This window comes from Typopeltis vanoorti, chromosome 10 (assembly GCF_054136105.1).
Source record: "Typopeltis vanoorti isolate ZY-2024b chromosome 10, IOZ_Tvanoo_1.0, whole genome shotgun sequence".
Taxonomy (NCBI): Eukaryota; Metazoa; Arthropoda; class Arachnida; order Uropygi; family Thelyphonidae; genus Typopeltis; species Typopeltis vanoorti.
This window is the reverse complement of record NC_143558.1, coordinates 70,173,632-70,201,589: the sequence shown is the minus strand read 5'-3', so window position 1 is coordinate 70,201,589 and position 27,958 is coordinate 70,173,632. Positions and strand designations below refer to the sequence as shown.

The following is a 27,958-nucleotide window of genomic DNA, read 5'->3' as shown; positions in this document are numbered from 1 at the left end:
CTTTGTAACATATTCTCATCACCATGAAAATCTGGTGACCAGTTCTGTACATAATAATCCATATGAGTATACAATGAAATCATAACCACATCAAGGTCCTCTGCATCATTGTCATTATCCAATGTGACAACTTCACAACTTGTGGAATGTGGCCCTGAATTTCAGGTATTTGTCCACCATCAGTCCAAAATCTCTTATCTCTTCTACCTCCTTTAAAGTTTCCCCACGAAATGAATAGTTTGCATTCCATTGTTGATTACCAAATTTCAGAACCTTACACTTGGCAACACTGTCACAGTTACAGACCACTGCCCACCCATATAATCTATTCAAGTCCTCCTAAAACCACAATATCTACTTGATTCTTCATCATTCTCCCCAGTTTTGCAAACAGTTGTATATCACCAAATAAATCTATCCCAATATCATTAATATACAAATTAAATAACAATGGTCCCAAAACTGACCCCTGTGGGACACCACTTATGACTTTCCTCTTTTGAGATTGTGTCTCCCCCAACCATACACAACTTGCTGACGACTATCTGATAGCCAATCACCTATCAAACTTACTGGTCTATCATCCAATCCCATCTGCTTCAGTTTAGTGACTAACTTGTGGTGTGGCAATCTATCAAAGCCTTTGCAAAATCTAAGTATACCCCTGTATGTGCATCTCCCATGTCCAATACATTCGTCACCTTGTTATAGTATATAAGCAAGTTTGTAAAACACAACTTACCTTTAACAAACCCATGCTGACAAGCACAAAGATTATCACTGTGATCCACCCATTTTTGTATCCTCTCTCTCTCTCTCACCAACCTTCCAACCTTTCTAGTAACTTAACTACAACTCCAGATATACAGAACAGGCTATAATTTGTTGCCTTAACCTTATTACCATGTTTGTGAAGTGGAACAATCTGACCTTCCTTCTACTCTTTTGGGGCTTGTGTTGTTGCAAGACTCTTGTTAAATTAAACAGACAGGCCATGGCTGATGCTAACTCCTTGGAACATTCCTGTGGAAGACACAGAGTAATATGTCATAAAGTTCTATTGCCTTATTGACTATATGAGCTTATTAAATTCTGCACATACCTCTTCCTCGCTCACCATTGTCTTCTCTCATTTTATTCTCTACGCTCGAGTTTCCAATTTCCCACTGAGGATGAAACACACTGATGAACTGCTCACTGAAAACTTTGACTATTTTCTCTGCAGCAGTCGCTAATCTCCCACTTTCATCCATTAACATCATCTTACCATACTCATTCATCCTTCTACTTGCCACATAATCAACTGCACTTTTGTTGTCCTTACCAACCAAGTCACTCTTCTGGCTTGCTCTTTATACTCTTCATGCAACTGATTACCATTATTCATCTTGTACTGCCTCCAGAGTGCATTCTTCTTCTCTCAGATTTCATCTGAAAGAAGAAGGCATTCATCCATTTTATACACTTCTTACCATATTCAGGCTTTTAACCTTCAGAATACATTCACACATTGATGCTGTTATGTATTTCTTTGTCAGTTCCAAAGCAGCATTTGTTTCCTTACTGCTAAACTCATTCCATGCTATAGCTCCAAGCTGTCTCCTAAGCTTGACATTATCACAAGATTTGTACTTCCATATATATCCTTTCCTCACAGAAGTCTTCATATGGCTAACCGCAACCCACGTGATCACTTCACGATTACTCTCATCAACTTAAGTGAAGTGCAAAACCCCACTCACAATTACAACCTGTGATGAAATGATTAGATCTAAAACTTTCGATCCTTGCATGCCCTTCTTGACATACTGCCTGATATAATTGTTTCTCAAGGACTTGAGAAATTCACATTCCTTATTCTCAAATACTATCTCTTCATTTCAATCCATAACTGAAATCACCCATAATAATCACCTATCCTTGTTCACTAACTGAAGTTGCTTATACATTTCTTTATCACCATCCTCCACATTACCTGGCATATAGTAGCATCCAATTAAATATCTTTTCCTGTCAACCTCCATCGCAGACCACACTATCTCAAAACTATTGCCTCTATTTACCTCTTTCATGTCTCCCTTATGTGGACATAATTCCCCTGCTGTCATCAAAGCAGCACTCCCCCCCCCTCAACCATGTCTTTTTTTATCCTTGTGAAAAACGCTGTACCCTTCCATTTCTATTCCATGTTCTATTTAACAGCTTGATGTGTAGCAGACTATCAAAATCAAGTATATCACTGGTTATGCATCTCTCTATAGTACATAAATAAGTTGGACAACTACAAAGGATGCTGCTTTTATTAACCCATTTCTGTATTACCTCATCAATACCTTATCACCACTTTTATAAAGTGGAACAATTTTGCCTTCTTTCCACTCTCTTGGAATCTGTGCTGTTGTTAGACTCTTAATAAACAGGCATAATAACACCACTGCCAATTCCCTGGAACACTCCCTTAAGACATGGGGTGATGTGTCATCATACCCACTGCCTTATTGCTATCAAGCTTATTTATTTCCTCATATATTTCCTGCTCACTCACAATTAAGTCACTCTCTCCTATGTTCTTTACACTTGAGTTTTTCATGATTTCATCCTGATGAGGATGAAACACCCTTATAAATTGTTCATTGAATACCATTTTACCATTTTCTTCCATTAACATTATCTTGCCATAATCATTCCTCTTTCTATTTACCACATATCAAAAAACTCTAGTGTGTTTCTTGGCTGGATTTTTTAATTTCTGCTCACACTGTATTTTTGCTGTACTTGCCAAATGAGTCACCTTCCTGGCTTGTTCTTTATACTCCTCATGCAATTAATTGATACCATTATTCATATTTTGTTCCCTCCACAGTATCTATTTTTTCTTCCAAATTTCATGCTTAATCTCTTTTATTCATCCATTTGATACCTACTTTATTCAGTCTCTTGACACCTGGAATGCATTTGCACATCAAATTCCCATGCAGCATTTAACTCCCTCCTGCTTAACACATCATTCATGCTGTAACTCCAAGCTTGTCTCCTAAGCTTTTCATAATCACCAGCCTTGTATAGCTAGCCGTAATCCATGTGACACTTCATGATCACTCTCACCAACTGGAGGGAGGTCAGAAACCCCACTCACAATTACATCCTCTGATGAAATGATCAGATCTATAACTCTCGATCCTTGGATGCCCTCCTTTTACATACTGCATGAGATGTCTCTCAAGAACTCAAGAAATTCATTTTCCTTATTCCCAAATACTGCCATTATTAAAATCACCCATAATAATCACCCTTCCCTTGTTTACTAACCCAAGTTGCCAATACATTTCTTCATCACTGCCCTGGCCTAAAGCAGTATCCAACTAAATATCTCATTCTGTCAACCTCCACCTCACACATACTGACTTAAAACCATTGCCACTATTTACATCTCACATCTCCACTTTGTGCAGACATAATTAACCTACTATCATCAACAGCACCTCCTCCCATCTGGTCTTTTCTATCCCTGCAGAAAACATCATACCCTTCCATTTTTTTAATTGCCAGGATATCATCCTTATCCAACCACGTTTCACTCATTCCAACAATTTTGGGGCAAATAAACTCAATCAGTGAAACTATTTTATATCCCTTATTTCCAATGCTCCTGGCATTTGTAAATAAACACCGCAATTCGCTTTTAGGTCTATAATCAGTCTTTCCCATTTGGGAATGGTTAGGTGTGATTGCCTCACACCTTACCATTCCCAAAATTGCATTTATCACCACTTGCTCTATCTATTTAACCTAAACTACACCATGCACATTCCAGGTCATCCCATTTCCATACTGACCATCCTCATACACACATTCACTACTACGTTCAGCATCCACTCTTCTTATACTGTGTTTCCCTGTCCACCATGACTCCCTCTCTCCTTATCCCTGTCCATCTTGCATTCTTGTTCTATCATTTGCACTCACAGTACTACTATTCTCATTTACAATCACTTCAGTCTCATCCTGATCTTTTGCTTCACCTCCTATTTTCTAAGCTTTCTTGTCAACATCACTCATCATTCCTCCTTACAACAATAGTACCTCTAACTGACTCACACCAAATCCATTCAAATGCAACCTGTCCCTTGTGTGCATTTCCATCCTTCCCTCAAATGCCTCCCACACATTCATAAATTCCACTCTCTTTTCCTCTCACAGCTCTGCCAACATACCATTCATGATCCCTACTCTCAGTCTCAACTCACCATTATCATACCTAGGCAACATATCAACTACCTCTCCAACCACAGTATTATCTTTCACTCTCCTCAACTATCTCCTGATATTCATTCTCACATACTCTTTATGTCAAACTTTAAGTCATTTGTTTCAGCAACCACCACCACCAGCTCACTTGCTTGTCTGCTTCTCTTATCTAATGCATCAATTATCCTGCTAATTCTCTTTCTTGGAAAATACAACCTATGAAATCTCTCATTTACCATACCTCTAATAACAGAATCTCCATACATCATGTCTTTTTCTTTGCTTTCCTTCATCCTAACCATTTGTGCTCATCCATTCTAATCCACCAAAGTTCTCATCTCACTATGAATAATTTTAATTTCACTTCTTATTCTGATCAACTCATTTTTCAAGTCTTGCATCCTGGCAATTACACTATCTGTCCAGTCTATCATTCTGCCTTTCCTTCAATTCTATAGTGTCACTCACATTTGTTTCTTTCTTTCACTTTTGTAGCCCCACTTGCTTCCATTCCATGATTCATACCATCATTTGCTTCCACAATTATGCATTCTATCCACCAGTTTTGACAACATAAGATTTTTTCAAAAAGTTCATGCCATTAATTATGTTTGATTTTCACGCTATGCAATATGCTCATCCCATCTCACTGTATTAAAATTACAAATTAAAATAATTAAAAATAAAATCAACTAATCACTGATACACATCCTACTGAAGAAAGGGATGGAGATTGGGTTGAAGTATTACTGGATGTGGAAGATTTTGAAGATTGATATAATTGTTTGGACATTACAAAGTTTGTCAAATGAGAAAGAGGAATGGAAAGTACTATTATCAGCATTTGGATTTGAGGTCAGTGAGCAAAGATCATTTATATGGGAAGAGGATGGGTGAAAAAAAAAATAGCCAATGGGCACTATTGCATTGGAAGGAAAATTTGAAGGTGGGAGGGGTAGCCATCTACCATGACACGTTTCAAATGGCTAGAAAGGAAGTTGGCAATTAAATACACAAAATGTGGAAGGCTGTAAATGTGGATAGCATGGTAGTTTGCTAAGTGTAAACCTATATATATATCAGACCCAATAAAACATTTATATAAAGTTCTTGCACTACATGCAGGATCAGCTAGACTTGCAATACTTGCAGGTGCAAACTTGACTTGTTTGTCTGTTTGCTTACTTGGGAAATGGAGTAAAACCAGGTTTAAAATAGTTTGGTATCTTTAACACACACACACACATATATATATCAGACCCAATAAAACATTATGGAAATATCAAAAACAAATGTACAAGCCTCACCAACCTTTTCCATGGCACATAATCAACTGGTGATATAGGCAAAGAATCTTTTGTGAATCAAGGATAGCATAATCCATATTGGTGATTAATAATTAACTGGCAGGCTTCTTAGTGATGAAGAAGTTGGCCGTAAATGATCTCCAATATACGCAGAGAACTGTGAGTACAATGGGTCAGTAGCTTGATAGTAGACTTCTTATCATAATATATTTTTTTTTTTTTTATTAATAATGGATCGAATATAGGTCTTTTCCATGTACTCTGGGATAAATGTCAGGTAAGTATGCAGAGATGATATAGAATAATTCAGTTCTAAAGCACAAGTTAAAAAGTAGGGTGCTGCAGTGTAAGGTGACCCTCTTGAGCATGCTGCCCATATAAAGAGGGCTCAGTCTTCTGGCTATAGCATGGCTTTGACAGTGTTTTCCTCTTCCCCTTCCCCATCATACACCACAAGTCATTCTCACCAGGCATGCTCTGGTACATTACCACAAGGTTCTATACCATATAACATCTTGCTGCTGGCTGTTTTACTTTTGTACCCTCATATAGCGAAGGGGGGGGAAGGGAAATGAGGTTTTGGATACTTCAAATAGATAAACCAAACACACAAAAAGATTAAAGGGACTGATGTTGGAATTTGGTCTGGAATACCAAGGTCAACTATTCTTTTCCAGTCATTGACAACTTACTCTTTGGGTGCTCTTTGTGGATGATGCATTCTCTATCTAACCCATCTTCAAAGAAGAGCTTTTCTTTGAAGTTAGACTTCAAAAAATAACTCTCCTTGAAACAGGAAAAAGTTGTTTAGCCTTTCTAGATGTGATTCTTAATTACAAACTTAATGATACCCTTTCTTTTACAGTTTACTGGAATCTTCCTTCATAGGCTGATATGTTAAACATTCATTCATCTACTGTAGCAGTATGGAGTAATTAAATTATTATTTATGTAAATTATACAACATCCATTCTATAGCTATTTCACTACAATAAATTATAGTGAAATGCAATGTTTGGTGGTTCCGTGAAAGACCAAAGGTCACGTGACTTTTATTTGGAGTGGATCTGAATTTTTGTACTAGAAAAAGAAGAAATCTCTGTGGCAACACTGACAACTAGTTATCCATGCATGCATGGAATCACGTAGTAGTTGGCATTCCAGTGGTCTTTAAGGCTGCTAAGCAACTCCAATATGTTTCCTCATTTCATTTTTCCAATGACTAAATGATTATCCTCAAGGTCTCTTAGGGTCCAGTTAATTATCTCAACATTGGTCACTTCTTCTAGCAATGCAGCCTACCCATTACTATTTTAGGGTTTTCATACAGGTGATGATGTCTTCAACTCTGATTCTGGTCATTCCTCATATCCACATATTCCATTTTTTCATCTCTCCTTGTAAGTTCCATCATACATTTCTCCATGCATCTCTAAGTGGTCTCCAGCCTTTGGATGTCTCTCTGGGTACTGATCCAAGTCTCCAATCCATAGGTAAGAATTGGTAGGATGCATTCATTGAAGACTTTTCTCTTCAAAAAAAAATGTTAGGGTACTCTTAAAGATATTTTTTTTTTATCGCACTCAATGGCAATTTCGCACATCTATTTCTCCCAAGATTCTGCCATCATCTGTAATCTTCTGACCTAGGTAGATGTAGTTATTCAGATTTTTCAACATTACATCCTCAAGACATATATCTGATTTATTTAAAAATTTGAAAATTACTTTAGTCTTCTCCAGTTTCATCCAATTTCTTCAGTTCCACCTCTTTATTTATCTATGCTAGTTCCTTAATCATGTTTTGTAATTCAAGTAGAGTAGTTGAGAAGAAAATAATGTAATCAGCAAAATATTGCTGATTACATTATTCCCAATTCATTACTAGAAAAAGATTTTGTAATGCTGCATTAAAAAGCTTGGGTGACATGGAATCACTTTGGCATACTTCTTTTTCAATTTTGACTAGCTTTGTGTCTTCAAAAAGCCTAAATGTTGTTACTGCAGTCTCATAGATGTTGGCAATAATTCTAATGTAGATGGAATGTATGGATCAAGACCAGAGCTGAAGATTGCAGTTTATACAGAATCAAATACAGTCATACCCCGACTTACGCGAATCCGGAGTTACGCGGTTTCTATTATGTATGTATTCCCGTCCCGCTTCACGCCTCACCACTAGTCGTATCTTTCAGGCGCCGACCGCATTCGCCAGTGTCGCACATGCTGTGAACAAGCACTGACGTGTTTCACGCGGTCTCCATTCATACACGATTTTTATAGTCTACAAACCTTGCGATTGTTTAATGTTATGTTCTTGATAAAAATTTTATCACATTAAAAATAATGTCACCCAAAAGAAGCAAGTCCGATTCTTCAACTGCTAGCAAGAAAAGAAAAACATTGCGACTTTGGAAACAAAACTCAACATTATTAAGGATTTTGAAGGCGGAATGAAAATTTGTGAGCTAGCAAAGAAGTTCGATCTACAGGAATCAACAGTAAGAGCAATCATAAAAGAAAGGTTTATGGATTTTGAGAGGACATAGATTCTAACAAGGAACGAATTGTAGCCACAAGGCAAGGAATAAAAAAATCATTAGCTTGCTATGAAGAAATTTTGCGTGACAAGAAAAAGGCATTATGCCGTCAGAGGAATCTATTAGATTTTATGAAACCATCGACATCGAAATAACTTTCTTTTTTTGTTATGTACGAAAAACTACAATTATGATTATATTTCTTAAAAAATATAGGTATTTTTGTAAACCTTCGGTCCCAATTGTATGTTTGTATATATAAATTACATGCAAAATTATACCCCGAGTTACGTGAATTTGACTTGTGCGCTTTTTGTTGGTCCCACCTACTGCGTAACTTCGGGGTTTTGCTGTACTTTCTCATAGTCATTGAATGCCAAATGGAGTAGGATCCTATATTTGTTAGACTCTCTATTAGTTGTATGTGATCTATGGTGCTCAAATCATTTCTGAAGCATGTTTTTGTTTGGCTGAACCAAGTACAGCACCCCTGTGAATAGGGCTCCAGAAATCCACTCACCACAGAAGAGTTACCAGAGACAAGTGGCGAGCAAAGTTTCAGCCTTGTTCTAGATAGATTCAAAATGTATTATTTTCTTTGCATAATTTAAACTTTTTTTGTTTCATTTTAAAACATCATCTCATTCACCATTTTATTTCCATAGAGTTGGAAGTAAAACTTGTGGAAATCTGAAATCCTTAATTTGAACATTGCAGCATTCCCTTTTAAAGAATCACAAAAACACTTGCAATTTTAGTTACCATTTTTCTCTAAAAGTCATAATATAAACAAATCATCTTCACTTTCTTCCATCCTTTTATTTCCATTAAGGTTCAGAAGTTTTTCTTTCTAATATGAGAAAAAACAAAACAAAACAAAAAAAAAATGAAGTCATTAAAAACTCAACCTGCCATATCTTCTTCCCACAATAGTTGTTCTATCAATGTTGTGAAACAAGTGATAACTATTAAATATTCTTCTTTCTATATGAAAGATTTCATAAATATCCACTATCAAGTTCCAAAAATCCCTTTTATCTCACAGCACTTATTATAGTGTTCTTTTTTGCTCACAATGTGTCACACTTCAGGTTTTTGTTTCAGTCATAAAGCAAGCAAAATGAGCTGCCATTATGTGTTATAGTTATGGCACTTTATTTGAAAACGTCAATCTTGTACACTTGATGTGTGTGTGTGTGGGAAAAACCAGTTTTTCATTGCAAAAGAAGTAAGTTTTTCATATCATGAACACATTTAAATTAAATTGCAGTTATCATTTCTGATAAATTTTTAATCAAATTAATGCATTCATTTAGTTCTATATTAACCTTACACATATATGCATTATGCAGCATGTGTAACAGACAATCTATTTATTTTTTAAAGTTACTTTTCTCAAAATATAATTTCATTAACAAAATAAACCAGTAATTCATCCATCCAATCATTTGTCCAAGATGGGTTGAGCCCCTGATTAGGGTTATAGGCAATTAATGCAGCCAGCCTACCATTCCTCTGCTGCATCCCCAAAGGGTGAACATTTTATGTCTGTAGATATGCATGTTCATGGGGGCCAGTTTGCTTGTTTTGTTTTGAGGATAAAAAAACCCAACTTTCTGGGAGAAACACACCCTGCCGCTGTTGGGATTGGCTAACTCACCATCTGACTGAAAAGACCTGATAAAGGTTCCTCATGTCAAAGACGGGATTCAAATCTGGGTCTTTCTACCCAAAGGGCTCATCTGTACATAACTGAGCTATGGAAGCTCAACCAGTAATTATACATACAAAAATTAAAATTGGAACAATCTAATTAAGTATTGTAGTATACATGTTATTCTTCCAAACCTTTTGCCTCTTAAATAGGTGTGCAATCATAATATAGTAGTCTGAACCCATTTTCATGGTTCATAATGTGAATCCAGCTTAGTGTAATTAAATGCTTGAAAACCTTACATAACGAAAATGTTTTTTTAATACTGATATTTAAAAAATAAACACAATTATCTTGCAAAGACAGGTCTAAGGCCAGATCATGTGACTGAGTCTCATTTGGGCAAATAAATTTTTTTTGTGGCCAGTAAATTTACGTTGTATTTCTGTAGCCTTGCCTATGAGCACTTGTAAATTATCCTATTTTTTATATAAAAGAATCACTATAGCATTGTTCCACTCCATGAATTTGGTCCTCATCAAGGCATTTAGTAAAAAATTCAGCAAGTACTGTCTCTATCTCCAAGACTAGCAGCTTCTTCTCCTGGAACTTTTCTCTTGGTCCATTTTCTTGATAACTTGTGTGCCATAAGTCCTCTCACAGGACTTGTGGTATGCATTTTAACAAGAAGGCTTTATGTAAGAGGTTTCATTAGGAGAAAAAACAATCCAAATTAAGAAGTTAAACTGTTTTTTTCTCCTAATGAAGCCTCTTAATCATTGAGGATAAAAAAGCCCAAGTTTCTGGGAGAAAAACACTCCGCCTCTGTATGGAATTGGCTAACTTACCACCTGACTGAAAACACCTGATAAAGGTTCCTCATGTCAAAGATGGGATTCAAATCTGAGTTTTTCTAACCAAAGGTCTCATCTATACCTACTGAGCTATGGAAGTTCAACCAGTAATTATAAAGTGTCAAAGAGTCAACTACAACATTCAAACTGGGGTAATGAAATAAATGATAGCAATATCATTTGCATGAGGTGTGTTGTAATGAAAAGCCAAGGCCTCCATATTTTCATGTTCACCATAAATCTTCACACATCATCCCCTTAAAAAGGGAATTTACAAAATCTATTGCTCATGTGGTATCTGATACATAATACAAACAGGCTGCTCTGGGAAAATCTGCATGGCAAAACATGCAAAAATATTGAGAAGTACAGAGACAATAAGTCAGGCTAGCCATCCACACAACAAATCAAGGTCATCAACTACTCTGGCAGAATAATGAAATGGCTTATATTGCTTACAACAGTCATATATAGAAATTCAAATAAAGCTCCTGAAATATTATGCATCCATTTAATGCAATAAAAGTCGTCATCATCATAATGTTAATTACAGATATAGACCATATTGGTCTCGTCCAGTCTCATTATCCATCTCCTCGTTTGAGGTCTACCTGGCCTTCTCTTTCCAATTGGTTTACATTTTATTTTATTATTATTTTTTTTTATCTATTACTACTTCTACAAAAAGGCAAGGCTTAGATGCCTTAAGGTGGCTGCCCCATCACTAGGATACCTATCATCATGTTAGTAATTTGACATAGGGAAACAAATATTACTTTCAAGTCTCAAAGAAATCTGCAATAAAAGTAAAATACTTATATTAAGCCAGGTTTGGTCCTCTATCATCAAGCATCCAAATTATGTAGAGTTAGGATATGATGGATGTTATGCTTTCATCACAGCAATATCCGACATGAATGATACTGCTAGCTACCCAGATCTGTTTTTCCTGCCATCAAACATCTGCTTTGTTAACCTTTCCTTTCTTATTTTGTTTAAGAGACATGACCATGCTTCTTTAGATGAGCTGTGCTCTCACATGTTCTTGAATGCTTACAATGTCAAGCTTCTTTCTAATATCTTTGTTTTAATTTGATTCTGTCATTGATGCCATTTTCTCACAACTCTTATAAATGTGGTCATTAAAAAAACACAGCTAACTGTGTTTTATTACAAATTTTTATAACTGCTTAATCCTACATTTTTATAGTAATATGATATAAAACAATGTCTATGTCCTAATATCTGCATGTATGTGCCCATTAAAGTTTTTTATGAATACAAAATTATTACCATACTATTGTAACTGCACTAATTTATTAACAAAGTTATTATATAGCATATTCTGTTTTGTCTTCAAAAGACAAGCAGAATATACTATGTAATAACTTGATATGTGATACACTATGTTAATGATGAGGATAATGTAGCTTTTGAAATAGAAAAAGATATTGAACAAATACTTAAACTACAATAATAAAAGAAAATCAGCTAGAATAGATAAGAGACAGAATGAACTATTAAAATTGGAGCGAAACAATTAGCAAAAGAATTATGATATTCTAAATACAGTACTTAAAGAAAAATAAAATACCAAATGACTGGCAAAATGCCTAACAATACCAATAACTATTTGAGGCTCATTTGAAAACATTGACAAAAATTTTAAAAAGAAAAAGATTACAACCACTTATAGACCATATAAAAATTGGAATTCCTTATTTGCTCCCCTAAAGACTAGCCACAATCCCTAAATGTTCCAGGTGTCTAGCATTTTATGCAGTTGCAAGCTGTCCTTTTATGGCCAAACAGGTAGGATAGCCAACACAAGAATTGCTGAACACAAAGATTACATCTGCTTCTACCACTACAGTCACTCAAGGCTTGCCAACCATGTCTTGGATACCCATCACAAGATACTATAAAAAAAAGGCCACCTTACACCGTAGAAGCAAATTCAAATGCGAAAGAGTGTGCCTGGATACTGCCTCTGCCTTAATTAACTACCCTAACCTCAATAAATATGGTTATATAAAACTGCCTCACATCTGTGAAGCACTGATCCTGAGAACTTCAGTCCAACAGCCAAGAACATCAATCCCAGCCCACTAAGGGGCACATTTTGGGCTTATATACTTTCTTTGCAGTTTTCGCTTCAGTCATACTTAAGTCATATAGTTAGTATGTAGTGCCTGCGTGCACATATCAATTTGTTCTTTGTTCCTGGAAGATATCAATTTGACTTGAATATATAGTATACAATCTTAATGTCCTTAATAATTTTGCATCACCTGCAAACAGGGGCACGTCACTAGTTAAATCTGTCTCAATCAGACTCCTGCGGCACTCGACTAGTGACTTCCCTTTTTTGAGATACTCCATCTCCATATATAACTTTCTGATACTTATCTGACAGCCAGTCACTGATCCAACTCACTAATCTGTTAACCAATTTCATTCATTTCAATTTATTTAACAGCTTGTTCTGTGGCAGTCTGTCAAAAGCTTTTGCAGAATCTTAGTATACCATGTATACACATCTCCTTTGTCCAATACATCTGTCATCTTGCTATAGTAGATAAGAAAATTGATAAAATGACTTCCCTTTAACATACCCATGCTGACTATTAGCATGGATTTATTAAAGATTTGATGACAGCAGAAAATACTGCTGTTATCAAACCCATTTCTGTATCCTGGTTCTCACTAATCTGTCTAGCACCTTAATCACAACTCCAGATATATTGATTGGCCTATAATTTATAGCCATAGCCTTATCACCACTTTTATGCAATGGAAAAATTTTACTTTCTTTCCAATCTCTTGGGACCTGTACTGTTGTAACTCTTATTAAACAGGCATGACAGTGCTACTGTCAAATGAATTAAACATTCCCTTAAGTTATGTGATGATATGTCATCAAATTCTATTACTTTATTGACATCAAGCTTATTTAATTTTTCATATATCTCCTGCTCGCTCATAATAAGCTATCCTCTGCTATTTTCTCTACACTTGAGATTTTAATGATTTGATCCTGATGAGGATGAAATATCCTTGCAAACTGTTCACCGAATATCTTAACTATGTCCTCTACAGCAGTTACTATTATGTCATTTTACCATAATCATTCTTCCTTCTACTTACCATTCATCTGAAAAATTCTCTAGGGTTTTTCTGTCTGATTTGATAATTTCTGCCCATACTGCACTTCTGCTTTTCTTATCAAATGAGTGACCTTCCTGGCCTGCTCTTTATACTCTTCATACAGTTGACTGTTACCATTTCATCCTATGCTCCCTTTGCAGTATCCTCTTCTTCCATATTTTGTACTTAACCCTTTCATCCATCCATTTGACAACTACCTTATTCAGTCTTTTGACCCTTGGAATGCATTCGCACATCGACATTGTTAAATATCGCTTGGTCAGTTCCCATGCATCTCCCTCCTGCTGAACTCATTTCATTCTATAGCTCCAAGTCTCCTAAGCTTCTTATAATTACGAGCCTCGTAGTTCCATATATATCCTTTCCTCACAGAGTCTTCATGTTGCTCGCCACCTTTAAGTGATCACCTCATGATCACTCTCGCCAACTAGCAGGAAATGTGCCACTCCCACTCACAATCACATCCTTCAATCTAAGACTGTCAATCCTCACATACCCTTTCTTTACATAATGCCTAAGATAAATCAAGAAATTCATTTTCTTTGTAAAAATAATCATAATTTAAAATTCTAAATATTTTTACAAGTTGTTTATGTTAGCACATTATTAGTTTTGGTTTCATAACACATATTGTCGGCACTTGCGATGTGCCTGTTATTGATGTTATTTTGTCAAAATGAAATGTAAGGCATTTAAAAAAATTTATGTATTTACTGGATTTGGATAATTGTGTTACTTTCAGAAATTTTATTGTAGTTTAAAATGATTAAGTGTTGTGTTTTGAAAAGACATTCTTGTTATGCTAATGGATACGAGTCAGCCATTACACCTAACTTCTTGCTTGTCACTTTCACGGAGTGCACATGCTCACTGAGAAGTTTGATGCGTGATTGACAGCTAAAAGGGAGAGTGTTCGGTATTGAGGTAACAGAGAAAACAAGAGAGAGCTAATGGAAGTTTAAGAACACAGACGGAGGAATTTTGTTCTTACGAAGTTTATTTAGTTGTATCTAACAGTCGGAAGAATATTAATAGTAGATTCCAAAAAAGGAATTGTAGAACTGTGAGTCTTTAAATTGGAGAAGTTAAGAACTGTAAATAAGTATTGATAAATAAAAGAAGATATTGCAATTGATATTCTAAAGGAATGTTTGAGGAAACGCTAAATGGAAAGTTTCATCTGTCTTATGGACGGGTTCTCCAGATCTATTTGTTGTTTCTACTGGAAAAGGTGACGGAATTAGCACAACTTAGATAAAGCAGTTGTTTATAAAGCAGTAGAAGAAACTTTTTTACGCTGGTACTAAAATGAGCAAAATTGAACTGCAAGAAGTAAGAGTACTTATACTTCGGTAAATTCAGAATATCTATACTTCAGAGTCAGGAGGAATAATGTGTGCTACATAAGGGCGATGAGAAAGGATTGTATGGAAAAGAAGAAGAGAATCTTATATCTTCGGTAAAAGGCCTTAACAAAGAAACTATGACATTTTGTTATTGTGTAAATGAAGCATTTAGTCTAGTAGATGTGATTAAGTATATGTTAAACAAACCAGTGATAGAATGAGTCAGAGAATGGGTGATCTGTGTAAGTTTAAATAAAGTGTAAGTTTATTTTAAAAGGCCTTGGATCCAGTTAATTTTGTAGTTAGTTGTGTAATTTTATTTGAAGTGTATATATTGTTTTTGTTTTATTAAATGTGTATATTTTGTATTTGGTCTCGAGTCAGTGATTTTTTGGATTCTGAAAGAAACAGTTAAAAGTCATTGCACCAATCGGAATTGAACCCTTGTGCATATATAAAAACGCTCGGAAATAGAAATAACTGTTATAGAGAAAATCTCATAACAAATGAGGATTGATAATTATCAAAACAATTGGTATAATCAATAATCTCTTATCTAAACAAATGGTGCAGCCGACAGAACTGATAATTATCAAAATAAATAATCTCTTCTTATTAAAGATCCTTATATATTCAGCATATGTTACCATAATTAAAATGATCCATAATGGCACCCTTTCTCTGTTAACCAACCCAAATTGCTTATACATTTCTTCATCAACACTCTCCACATTCTCTTGCCTATAGCAGCATCCAACTAAATATCTCTTCCTGTCAACCTCCACCTCACTGACTTAAAACCACTGCCACTACTTCCCTATCACATCTCCACTTTATGCAGACATAATCTGCCCACTATCATCAATAGCACTCCCTCTCCTTTCTTGTCCTAATGAGAAACAACATATCCATCCATTTCTATTCTTGTCAGGATATCCTTATCCAACCATCTTTCACTTATTTCAACAATTATTGGGCAAATAAACCCACTCAGCAAAACTATTTCTCCCTTATTTCTGATGGTCCTGGTATTTGTAAATAAACACAATTCACTTTTAGGTCTATAACCAATCCTACCCATGCCACTTACTGGTTGTGATTTTTCCACACCTAACCATTCTCAATCTCCTTTATCACCACTTATTATCTCCTCAGACTCAACTACATGCCTAACATTTCAGGTCATCCCATTCCTATGCTTACCATTCTCATGCACACATTCACTACTACCTCCAACATCTACTCTCCTTATACTGTGTCTCCCTGTCCACCCTGACTTGTCCCATTTCCATATGTTGTTGAAAAAGAAAGAAAGAAAGAAATCACTATGCCATCACACAAAATCAAGTATAAGAACAAGCAATAAAAACTAGTAGAAGATCTGGATGTCTCAACAGCCTCACCTGGAAGAATAAGGACAGACACCAGAGAGTGGTATACGGTGGGGTGGAGTCTAGGAGAATGATGTTGCCTATTGGAGTACTACAGGGTTTGGTACTAGGGCCACTACTCTTTAATTTGTATATCAATGACATAGGGAAAGATTTAAGATGGGATATTCAGTTGTTTGCTAATGATGCAAGGCTGGGGGAGAGCAACAGTTGATAAAGGTGATATAGATATCCTGCAGGATGATTTAAATAAATTGGCATTATGGGTAAAGGATAATGATCGTCAATTTAATGTTGCAAAATGTAAGGTTATGCACTTTGGGTTGAAGAGGATGCATATGGTGTATCATATTAATGGTACTGGTTTACAGGAAATTGATGAGGCTAGCGACTTGGGAATAATGATGAACAAAGATTTAAAGTTCAGAGGGCAGATTGCAAAAGTTGCTAAAATAGCTCTGAATTATTTGGACGTTGAAGAACACACTAACAAATAAAGATAAGGAAGTTATTATCTTTCTTTATAAGGCTATGATTCGGCTATATCTTGACTACTGTGCACAGATTTGGTCACCTGGGTTTCTTGGCGATCAGGAGGTGGTCAAAAAGATTCAGAGACGAGTGACCAAGATGGAGATGGTGACAAGTTTGTGTAATACCCCCTATGAGGATAGGTTGAAGGTTTGTGCATTACAAAGTTAGTTTAGTGGAAAAGGGGAGATATGATAGAAACTTTTAAGATATTAAAGGGAATTTATAAAATTGATGCAAACAAAATTTTTCAATATAAGACAAATAGTCAGAGAACTAGGGACCATGCATGGAAGTTGTGTAAGAGTGGTTAATAGGGGTCAGCAGAACAGATTTTTTGTGCAGAGAGTAGTAAGTGAGTGGAATGGATTGCCAAAAATTGGTTGCAAGTTTCCTGAACGGAATCAAGGAGAGGTATGGTAGGATTTGTGTGCAATAGTTGATTTGGGTTTCCCCTGATGAGTCTCCAGACTCCATGGAGATGCTGTAAATAATAAGTAAGGAAACAAAATTGATAATTTAGTAGTAGTCAGGCACTAACACATGCAGCAGAAACAGGTGCAGCAACTACAAAATTAGATAGATTAATGAAACTACTGAGATGAATGCATTATGAAAATTTGAAGGTGTAACAATATTAAACAAAATCTGGAACTTATAAATCAGAGAAAATTGTAAAATACAGCCAATAAGTGATTAGACCAAAAATGGAAAGAATAATGGAAAAATTATTCTTTCCATTATTCATTCATATTCACAAATTCATATCCATCTGAGGAGAAGATGGCCAGATGGCTATAAAAACAACTAGACATAATAGTCAAAGAAGAAGCTGATACCCCCCCCCCCCTCTTAAATAATTCATTTTGTACATATCTTTGAAAATTCTTAATGCTGAATTTCATTGTACTGTCTTGCAAAATTCTAAATAAAATTATATTACTCTTTACCAATATTCCATACTATTGTGTGTTTATCTTCAGCTAATTGAACTAGTCCAAAAGATGGTTTACAATCAACATTCTGAATAATCCTAGAGAAGATACAAATAAAACTAAATTTTAACATTAAATGACACTTCCTGATAAGACAAATTTTAATTAAAACTTATACTCAAAGTTAATGAATACAATTAATGAATGGCAGAGCTATTAGAAAGAAAGAAATAATAAACATTTAAGTAATTCTAAATTAATTATTTCAGAATAATAAAACTACTGAACAGTATTACAATGAATACTATTTATTAAGATATAAACATAGCTTTATTATTAAAGAATGAAATTAAAAATTGACAGCATAATGCCAAATATTTTACAGCACAAGGCTGTTTGTTATATTAAAATGAATTTTGTCCACTTTTTTTCAATCAAACTAAAACAACTACATATAACAAATTATTCAATAATTAGGCTATTAAGTGGAAGGAGTAACAAATTTCATAAAATCCATCAAAATATTATAAACCTATGTATCTGTTTGTAAATTTTGTTCCTTCAAGAAAAATAACCAGACTTGATGGCAAAGGAAAAGAGATCTAAGATCAGAAGGAAAAACGTTTTTTAAGACTGTTAAAGTGTCAATCAAGGGAATATTGGAAAACAGTGATGAGATGTCAAAGTTTACCAATATATCTGTATTATTTCAAGTTAAATTTTGCTTTTAAAATGGGTAGAGTTTTTTATATGGGGTGCTTAACGGTCAAAGCTATATAACTGAGAGGAGACCTCCACATAGCCTTTAAAGGAATGCAGAGAACCAACCAGGGCTTCTGACCTAATCTCCAATCCTCACCTTCTCGTGGTGCAGCCTGTTGGGTATTTACCTGGATACTGAATGAACGAGGATTGGCTGGCAATTTGTGATTTAACTGACCAAATTGTATTCTTATTGGCATAAACCAATATACAAAATGATGGTACAGCATGACAAAATTTCATGCTGACTGGGGCGTCGCCCAGTTAAACAAGGGCCCCCCGTTGTTTTCGCCAGGGAACCAGGGCAAACAGCGAAAAGTGAGCTACTGGAACAAATCTGAAAGCACACCCCAACTCAATATCACCAGAATTAAAGATCGGTACTATCAACATAAGAAGCCTGAATGGCAAAGAAATAGAGCTAGCTGAGGAATTAGATAAGTATACCAGATCGACATAATATGGGTGATTGAAAAAAAAAAAAAAAAAAAAAAAGACAAAAACTGGTGAAATCTTTCTGAGCAATAAATACAAAATGTTATATTCAGGCAATGAAAATCAAGGAAAAGAAGGCGTAGCTATAGTATTCAACACAAAATACGAGGCTAATCTCCTTGAATGGCAGGCAGAATCAAATAGAGTGATGTGGGCAAATATCAGAATGGGGAATTGGACAATGAGACTTATTCAAGCCTATGGTCCCACAGAAGGTTCTACTAAGGTAAAAGGGGAGGAATTTTTTGATGCTTTAGAGAAAGCAACTGACACAATGAAAAAGGAAAAGTTGGTCCTTGTTGGGGATCTAAATAGCAGAGTAGGAAGTGATTGTCAGACATACAAAAATATTTTGTGAAAATTTGCAGAAAAGATAAAAGCTAATAATAATGACAAATACCTGTTGGATTTCTGCTCAGGACATGGACTGGTTATTACTAACCAGCCCATGTTCCAACATAAAAATGTGCACAAATTCACACGGAGAAAAGAGGCATGGAATAAGAAAAGTCTCATTGACTATGTTATTGTTGATAGTGATATTTTCTCCCTGGTGCAGGACACCAGAGTGTACAGAGGATTTGAAATTGGAAGTGATCACTATTTAGTCTTGAACAGGATAAAATTGAATTTCATATTGAAAAGAATAATGTGTAAGAAAGTTTTAAAGCGAATAAAAGTTGAGCAGCTCTCAGATGTTAACTGTAGACAAAAATACACAAAGTTTATTGCAGAAAAAATGAAAGAGTTTGAGAACAGGAATCAAACCTTGGAGATTCAGTGGCAAGCCTTGAAGAAAGCCCTGATTGATTCAGCTAGAGAGGCATGTGGTGAAGTTGTCTGCAAGGATAGAAAAATTAGAACTCCATGGTGGACACAGGAAGTTAAACAGGCAGTGAAGGAAAAGAAGAAAGCATATCAAAAGTTGCAGGCAAATAAGTCAGCTTGTGCTCTTAGAGAATACAGAGACAAAGGTAAGAAAGCTAAACACTGTGTACAACTAGCTAAACAAAAGTCATGGGAGGAACATAGAAAATAAATATCAAGAAGGTGGCAAAATATTCTGGAGGTTGTTGAAGAAGCTTAGAAATAGAGGAAAGAGTGCTGTAAAAGGAGTTAGAGATGATATGAAAACGATAATATGATATGAAAACAGGAGAAAAAGATATCCTTGAAGTATGGAGTAATTACTTCGAAATATTGCTAAATGAAACAAGCAATGATAGCACACTGGTAAAAAAACACTAAACAGGCATACAGTCAGGAATACATATCCATACTTGAAGTAGAAAAAGCCAACAAAGGCTTGAAATGTGGAAAGGCAGCAGGAGTAGATGATACTCGACCAGAAATGCTGAAGTATGGTGGTATAAAAGTCTTAGTGGCTGCACTGCATAACTCAGAAGTCCTGGACAGAGGGACGAATTACTGATGATTGGAGTAGAGCTCTCATAGTACCCATATATAAAAAGGGAAATAAAACTGAATGTGAGAATTGCAGAGGTATTTCCCTACTGAGTGTTACTGGTAAGATATATGCAATACTTGAGAAATGGTCGAGAAGAATTGCGGAAGAAAAGCTTGGTGAAGAACAAGCTGGATTCAGGCCAAATAGAGGCTGTCAGGATCAGATCTTCACTTTACGACAAATAGTTGAGAAAGCATGGGAATATAACAAAGATCTGTATTATCTGTAAGTTTTGTCGATTTGGAAAAGGCATATGACAAGGTGCCAAGAGAGAAGCTATTCAATACGCTACAGTTATATGATAAAAATAAAATTATATCAAGCAATACTTAGTCTTTATTTGAGTTGCAAGTCAGCAGTTAGAATTGAAGGAAGTACAGGAAGATAGTTTAATGTTAAATCTGGTGTGAGACAAGGATGTACACTATATGGATCACATTATGAAGGAAAGTGGTATTAAACAAGTTATCAGAATTGGAGATATTAATGTCAGCTCTTTGCTTTATGTAGATGATGTTATACTTCTAAATAAATCTGCTACAAGTTTGCAAGATTCCCTGACTAAATTGAATAAATGTTGTAATAGATATGGCATGAAGGTCAGCAATAAAAAGACAAAGACAATGAAAATAGGTAGAATCGTTGAAAATGTCAACTGTGTTGTGAACGGAGAACCTGTGGAACAAGTAAAACATTTCAGCTACTTAGGCATGATTTTTAATGAAGATGGTAAATTAAATATGGAAATAGACAACAGAATCAACAAAGCTGGTATGGTAGAAAGTCAACTGAACATATTCATATGGAATAAAGAGAAATTAGCCCAAACACTAAATTAGCTGTATACAAGACAGTGTTCAAACCAATTTTAACTTATGGATCTGAGAGCTGGGTCAGAAATAAAACACTTGACCAAAGACTAGAGACTGCAGATATGAGAGTCCTAAGAAAGATTAGAGGCATTAACAGATGGCATCAATGGCAATATCATATTAAAAATGAGGATATTAGGAAAGAACTAGACATTGTCAGCATCTAGGAATGCGTTAGCAGAGCTAATCTCAGTTGGTATGGTCACTTAAACAGAATGGGCAAGGAAAGATTAGCAAAACAAATGTTCTCTGCCAGGTTGGCAGTAAAACGACCCAGAGGAAGACCAAGATATAGGTGGATTGATACGGTACAAAGTGCCTTAGACGATAGAAATATAAGATCTGAAATGTTGGTATCTTGACATGTAACTGACTGATTTGGAAGAAAATTGTAGATAAGAAGTTAGTAATGATGTAAATTTTTCATGTAGTACTATCATGTCCTGTATACCCCTTGAGGGGTATACAGGATATGATAGTACTACATGAAAATACAGGATATGATAGTATGTCAGGAATTTGATGATGATGAGTTTTTTTATATAGGATGTGGTAAGTATGTTTGCTAACTGTTTTTACAATTTGTAGCATGGAGCATCAGTAGATGGGGAACTGGGTTTGTAGATTTTAGGTAAACAGATTATCTTGGAAGGGGGGGGGGACTAAAGAGTTTGAGTTCTTTGTAATGTCAGACTACAGTCAATCTGGTCATTGAAGACCCTTTATTGGATACCACTCAGGATATTTTGAAAGAAAACCACCATGCTCCATCACAGTAAATTTAAAAGAGAAAGACTGTTTTTGGAATCTGCAGCAGAACTTAGAAATCAACCTAATTTAAACGAATATGGGTACAAAAAATTTCCCCAAATCTGGGAAATAATAAGACAAATTTTTAAAAGATGAAAAAATAAAAGGAGTGCTTAAAGGTCAAAGCTGTATAACTGGATGAAACCTACTTATTAAAGATTCCAAGAAATTATATTCTTGAATTAATCCTTTATTCAAGTGCAAGCAAACAAACTTTGCATGTGAAATAACTTCATGACTGGGCAACTCGTATATAAATGCTAGTAACTTCACTTGCCTTATTATCGCATAATGCAATGCAAGTATCCTTACGGACATATATAATGCTATGCATTATGGGAAGGGTCACTACCCAGACGTTTCAACCTTTATTGAGGAAGATGGGAGAAGACCTGCACATAGCCTTTTAAGGAATGAATGTCCATTCCTCACCTTCACCCTGTTAGGTATCTATCTAGACTGAACGAACGAGGATGGGCTGGAAATTTGGAATTTAGCCAACCAAATTGTATTCTTATTGGCTTAAACCAAAATGTAAAATACAGTAAAACATGACAAAATTTCATGCCGGCTGGGACATAGAGGTACACAAGAATAAGGCTCAAGAGCTGTTGCATAACATTGATATTAGTTCAGCAATAGAACCAGATGGGCCAAATATCTGAATATTCCTATACAAAGGAATGTTCAGCCATGGGTTTAAAAACTGGAGCATGCCAGTGGCCTGCTCATTGACATATTTATACAACTTGAGTCTCAGCTCAGGAAAGAATTGTATGATACGAGGGTGGTTCCATAAGTTTCCAGCCTGACTAACTTTTAGAGGTGATAGAAAGAAAACAACTGTGTCATTTTTCAACATAATTTCCATTTACTTCAACACTTTTCACATCTGTGAATTAATATTTCTATGCTCTTAAAAAAATAGTCCATACTTTTGTTTGCAAAATGGCCTAAAACTGCATCTTTCACCTCATTGTCATCTTCAAATTTCCTTCCTCAAAGGTCTTTCTTCAGTTTTGAGAAAAGAAGGTAGTCACTGGGTGCTAGATCTGGCCTGTAGGGTGGGTGCTCAATCTCCTGGAAGCCACAGTCCTTCACTGCAGCCTTCACAACAATATCCATATGGACTGGAGCATTGTCATGAAGCAGGGAACACCATGACCCAGCAGTCCTCGTCTCTTCTCCTTTACAGTATCGCACAGTTTGTGCAAGAGCAAAGCATAATATTCTACATTCACGATGGTATTCCAAACCTTGAAATCAATCAAGAGAATGACCCCGCAATCCCAAAAGATTGTTGCCATGATCTTCTTGGTGAACTGAGTGACCTTGGCTTTTCTCGGTAGTGCTTTGCCTTTGTGCCACTCCATGGATTCCCTTTTGGAAAGAGGATCATAATAAAGGATCATAGTTTCATCCCTGGCAACAATGGATTCTTGCAATTCTCTCTCTGATTCCCTTGGAAAAGCTCTAAAAATTTACAGGAACAGGTCATTTAATGGACTTCTGAACTGAAGAGAGAAGTTGGAGCACCTACCTCCTTGCACTGACCTTTGTCATGTGAAGCTTCTCATGAATGATGCGAAAGACAGTTGTAGAAAGCCCAAACCTTGTTGAGATTTCTTTGAGCTTCAGTCGTCTGTCATTGAGCAGTTTCTCCTCAACAAGAGAAACATTTCCCTCAGTCATCACTTCCACAGGCCGACCATCACGAGAATCATCTTCGAAGCTCTCTCTTCCTAAGCAAAACTGTTTAGCCCATTCCTTCATATTCCAAAAGGTGGAATATGAAGGAGAAGCTTCCCCACAAACACTATCCAATTGCTGTTTGATAGCACTTGGAGAAAGCCCTTCTTTGGTAAAAAAATTTATCACAGTGCAGTACTCAATTTTTAATATTACAGCCACTTAGTGTGCCACGCGTTAATCAAATGAGTGCCTCCAACTAAATGATGCAGGTAGAGAGTTGAAACTGATACACTAAGCTCCCTATAGATGGTGCTATCTGTCATGCATGCCATTTTAAAATTGGCATGAATTTTGTACGTCAAGTCAGAAACTTTTAGAACCTAGCTCGTAGTTCTGCTGTAAAGGGTGGTGTAAAAACTGATGCGTCTCTGGAGTGGAGGTGAAGATTTTAGAGAAGTTGGTAAGAACCTGAATACAGAAATGGACTGACAGACAAGCTATACTTTGCAAGAACAGCATGGGTTTAAGAATTTACTAAAGGGAGGTCATGTATTAGCAATTTAGATGCCTTCAAAATTTCTAAAACATGACGGTAATGTTATTTTATAATAATGGTATGGCTGAGTTGGATAAAGGGAATGGATACACTATGATAATGTTAAACTTTGCTAAGGTATTTGATAGGATTCCACATGAAAGATTGTTGAATAAACTGGGGAACATAGGATTGGAATATAAAGTATTGACTTGGATAAGAGAGAGTAGTTGATGCACAAATAACAGAAAGTGATATATGGTGGATGTACATCTACCAGATTTAAGCTGATCAGCAGTGTACTCCAGGAATCAGTTCTTGGATCATCATTGTTGTTGTTCAATCTATACATTAATGATATTGAGAAAAACCTGACAGGAGATGTTCAGCTGTTTGCTGATGATGCAAAATCAGGAATGGTACTGATATACAGTACTTACAGAATGATTTGAATAAGCCGGAACAGTGGACAAGTGATAATGGCTATCGATTGAATGTTAGTAAGTGTAAGGTTATTATTATTATTACAGGCAACTCCAAGGAGTCCTTAGACTCATCGAGGGAGGCCCTGTAAAATTCGATGTAGCTTAAAAATACCAAAGCATTTTACATCTATTTTTACATAGGTCAAGTCTCATGAGAACTGTAAATAACCTTGTTTGTTTCTGTGTATATTCTGCTAAATATTAATGTAGTTAACCCTATGGGAAGTGACTGTATTTACTGTTTTAACATCAAAAACAAAGGCAATGCTTTGCCATCGGAACTTTGTATATAGCTATATAAGAGTACAAGAAAGTTGTTTACAGTTATGTGTATGAGAAAGTTGTTTGCAAGCTCTGCGCATAACACCTTTAAAGTTAGTATCTAAGAGTGCTACTAGGTTCAGACCAGTTTCTGCTGACCGGCAAGATAAAAAAAAAACGGAGTGCTCTGAGAACAAAGAGCAGGTCGAAATTAAAAGAAGATGAAAGAGTCATGCCAAATTCTTCAGGGTTTACTACCCTTATGCAAGGACCCGAGATCAAAAATAAAAGGGGACTGAGCCGGGCATAAGGGGCTTCCAGTCATCGGCAGAGAAGAGGCAGCCGGAACCACAGCAGAGGACAGTCAGAACCAGAGCAGTGGTGGAAGAGAGGCAAGGCCCCAGTTATGAGAGAGGAGTGTCAAGGTCCAGTTTCCGAGAGAGCAAGGCGAAGCGCTGTTACCGAAGAGAGCCAGAGCCAGTCGGCGGCAGTTAGAAGTAGAAGTTCCCGAAGTAGGATCCAGAGGAAATTTTGCCCGTATGCTGAAACTTCGTGCATGTGCTATTCGAGTACTGCAGATTGCAGTCCAACAGCCGCCAATATCCCGACATAATACCACTGAAGTTAGACACTCCTGAAGGAAGCCTAAAACTCCAGATGAAAGAAATGCCATAAAAACTTTAGTGCAAGACTCTTGACTGAATGTGCAATAAAGAGCCTCTGTAAGTTCCATCCCTTTGTACATTTTCTCTTATAATCTAGGAGATATGTTATATATGGACTGTTAAGAATTAGTTTAATAATAACAATAAGTGTCTGTAAGAGAGTCAATTGTCATGTTAGAAGTTGATATCAAATTTGTAAAAATAACCTCTTTGCGAGTAAACTAGAAGTTTAATAAGTTGAATCTGTAAGCAGAGAGTAAATAAGTTTTGCAGTTAAAGAGATTATTTAGTGTTGAAGTAAAAGGGTTCTAATTTTAAGCTAAAGATTTTTTTTTAGATGTGTAGAGAAAGCAATCTCCCTGTAGTTTGATTCATGTATATTTCATATTAATGTAAATAAATGTGTTTTAATTATTTGTTAAAAGAAGGCCTGTGTAGCTCAGTGGAAGTGGTGCTTGCGTCCTCTGCGCTTGGTCGCTCGAAGTCAGACTTAAGTTCAAGTCTAGTTGTCGACTAGAGGAACTTTTTCTAAGCCTTTCTTCAGCCAATTCCCAAGTTAGTCAATCTCTGGCACGGGCAAGCGGGTTTTTCCTCCCGGAAACTCGGGTTTTTTGTCCCGTAAACTCAAGAAAATCAACCGTAGTACCCACATTATTTCAGACAGTAACATATCTTGTTAGGGTTAGGTACCAAGAGATGGCAGCACTTGTCTGCCAGCCTCTACATTGGTGGCTGCTGTAATTAGTGATAGCATGGGCCAGCTTTCTCTGATTGGCTACTGGTGGAGATTGAACTGCCCACTCAGTCTCCAATATCTAGATAGGGTATAAAGTAAAGGTCTTGCCTACTCCCTATAAGGGAATAAAAGGCATTAGCTGATTTTTTTTTTTTTTTTTAAGAGTGCAGCCTGATCCTTTATCTCACAATGCACTGTTTCTAAAAATAATCGGACTAGTGAGCGGGAAACAACTAAGGCATTAAAAGTGCAGTTTAATTACTTAAGAACAACGACTTTTATGTAAACTTTGTTGAAGGAATTTATGCTAGTAAGAGAGAGAGAGATCTACCAGACGTTTTATTGAGTCTTATGCCGAATATTGATATATTGGATGGCACAGTCTAATAAATAAATTTTCCAGTGTTCATAGGCATATGACTAGTAAATGCGGAAGGTGGATAAACATAACATGCAGTAGAGTAAGTGAGAAAGGTTATGAGAGGTAAAGCGTGCACTGCTAATTAGCAATAAAGAATTAGAATAAAGATATTACAATAATCCAGAAGACAGCAAACATTACAGTCCTAACATCATGTCAACCACGACTATTCAACATTCACACAGTATCTATCATACTTTGCCTTGAACTCATTCACAGTCATGGCACCCACAACAGACTCTGGCAGCTTATTCCACTCATTCACCACTCTCCAAGTAAAAAACCTAGCTCTAACACCTTTGCTAACCACACTCTTGCCCAGTTTCCATGGATGGTGCCTAGTCCTCTCACCACCAGTTCTGTTCTCAAAAATATCTTCTGAATTAATCTTATAGAAACCCTTCAGTAATTTGAATGTCTCAATCATATTCCCCCCCCCTCCACACCTCTTCCGCCTACCAACCAATTTCTGCAACCCACAAATCTTCAACCTGTTCTCATAAGGTTCATTCCAGAGACCTGCTATCATCTTGGTCACTCGTCTCTGGATCCTCTTCACCTCCTCTCCATCAAAAAGAAACCCTGGCACCCATATCTGGGCACAACAGTCTAGATGGGGTCTTATCAAGGCTCGATACAGAGGAACAATAACTTGCTTGTCTCTGCTTGTCAAAGTATTCTTTGTGATTTGATGGGCTGATTTAGCCACTTTTGCAATGTGCCCCCTAAACTTCAACTCCCTATCCACCAACACTCCCAAATCCCTGGCCTCGTCGATCTCCT

General features: G+C 36.2%; 1 protein-coding gene across 1 annotated transcript in view; it reads right to left on the bottom strand.

Moving 5' to 3' along the window:
- Window positions 1–27,958, bottom strand: part of LOC150102495 (AP-5 complex subunit mu-1-like) — a 246,378-nt gene that overhangs the window by 40,379 nt on the left and 178,041 nt on the right. The window contains exon 12 of the mRNA XM_090399180.1: window positions 17,989–18,071. Coding sequence (XP_090255306.1) covers window positions 17,989–18,071 — 83 coding nt within the window. The remainder of the gene's footprint in view (window positions 1–17,988; window positions 18,072–27,958) is intronic.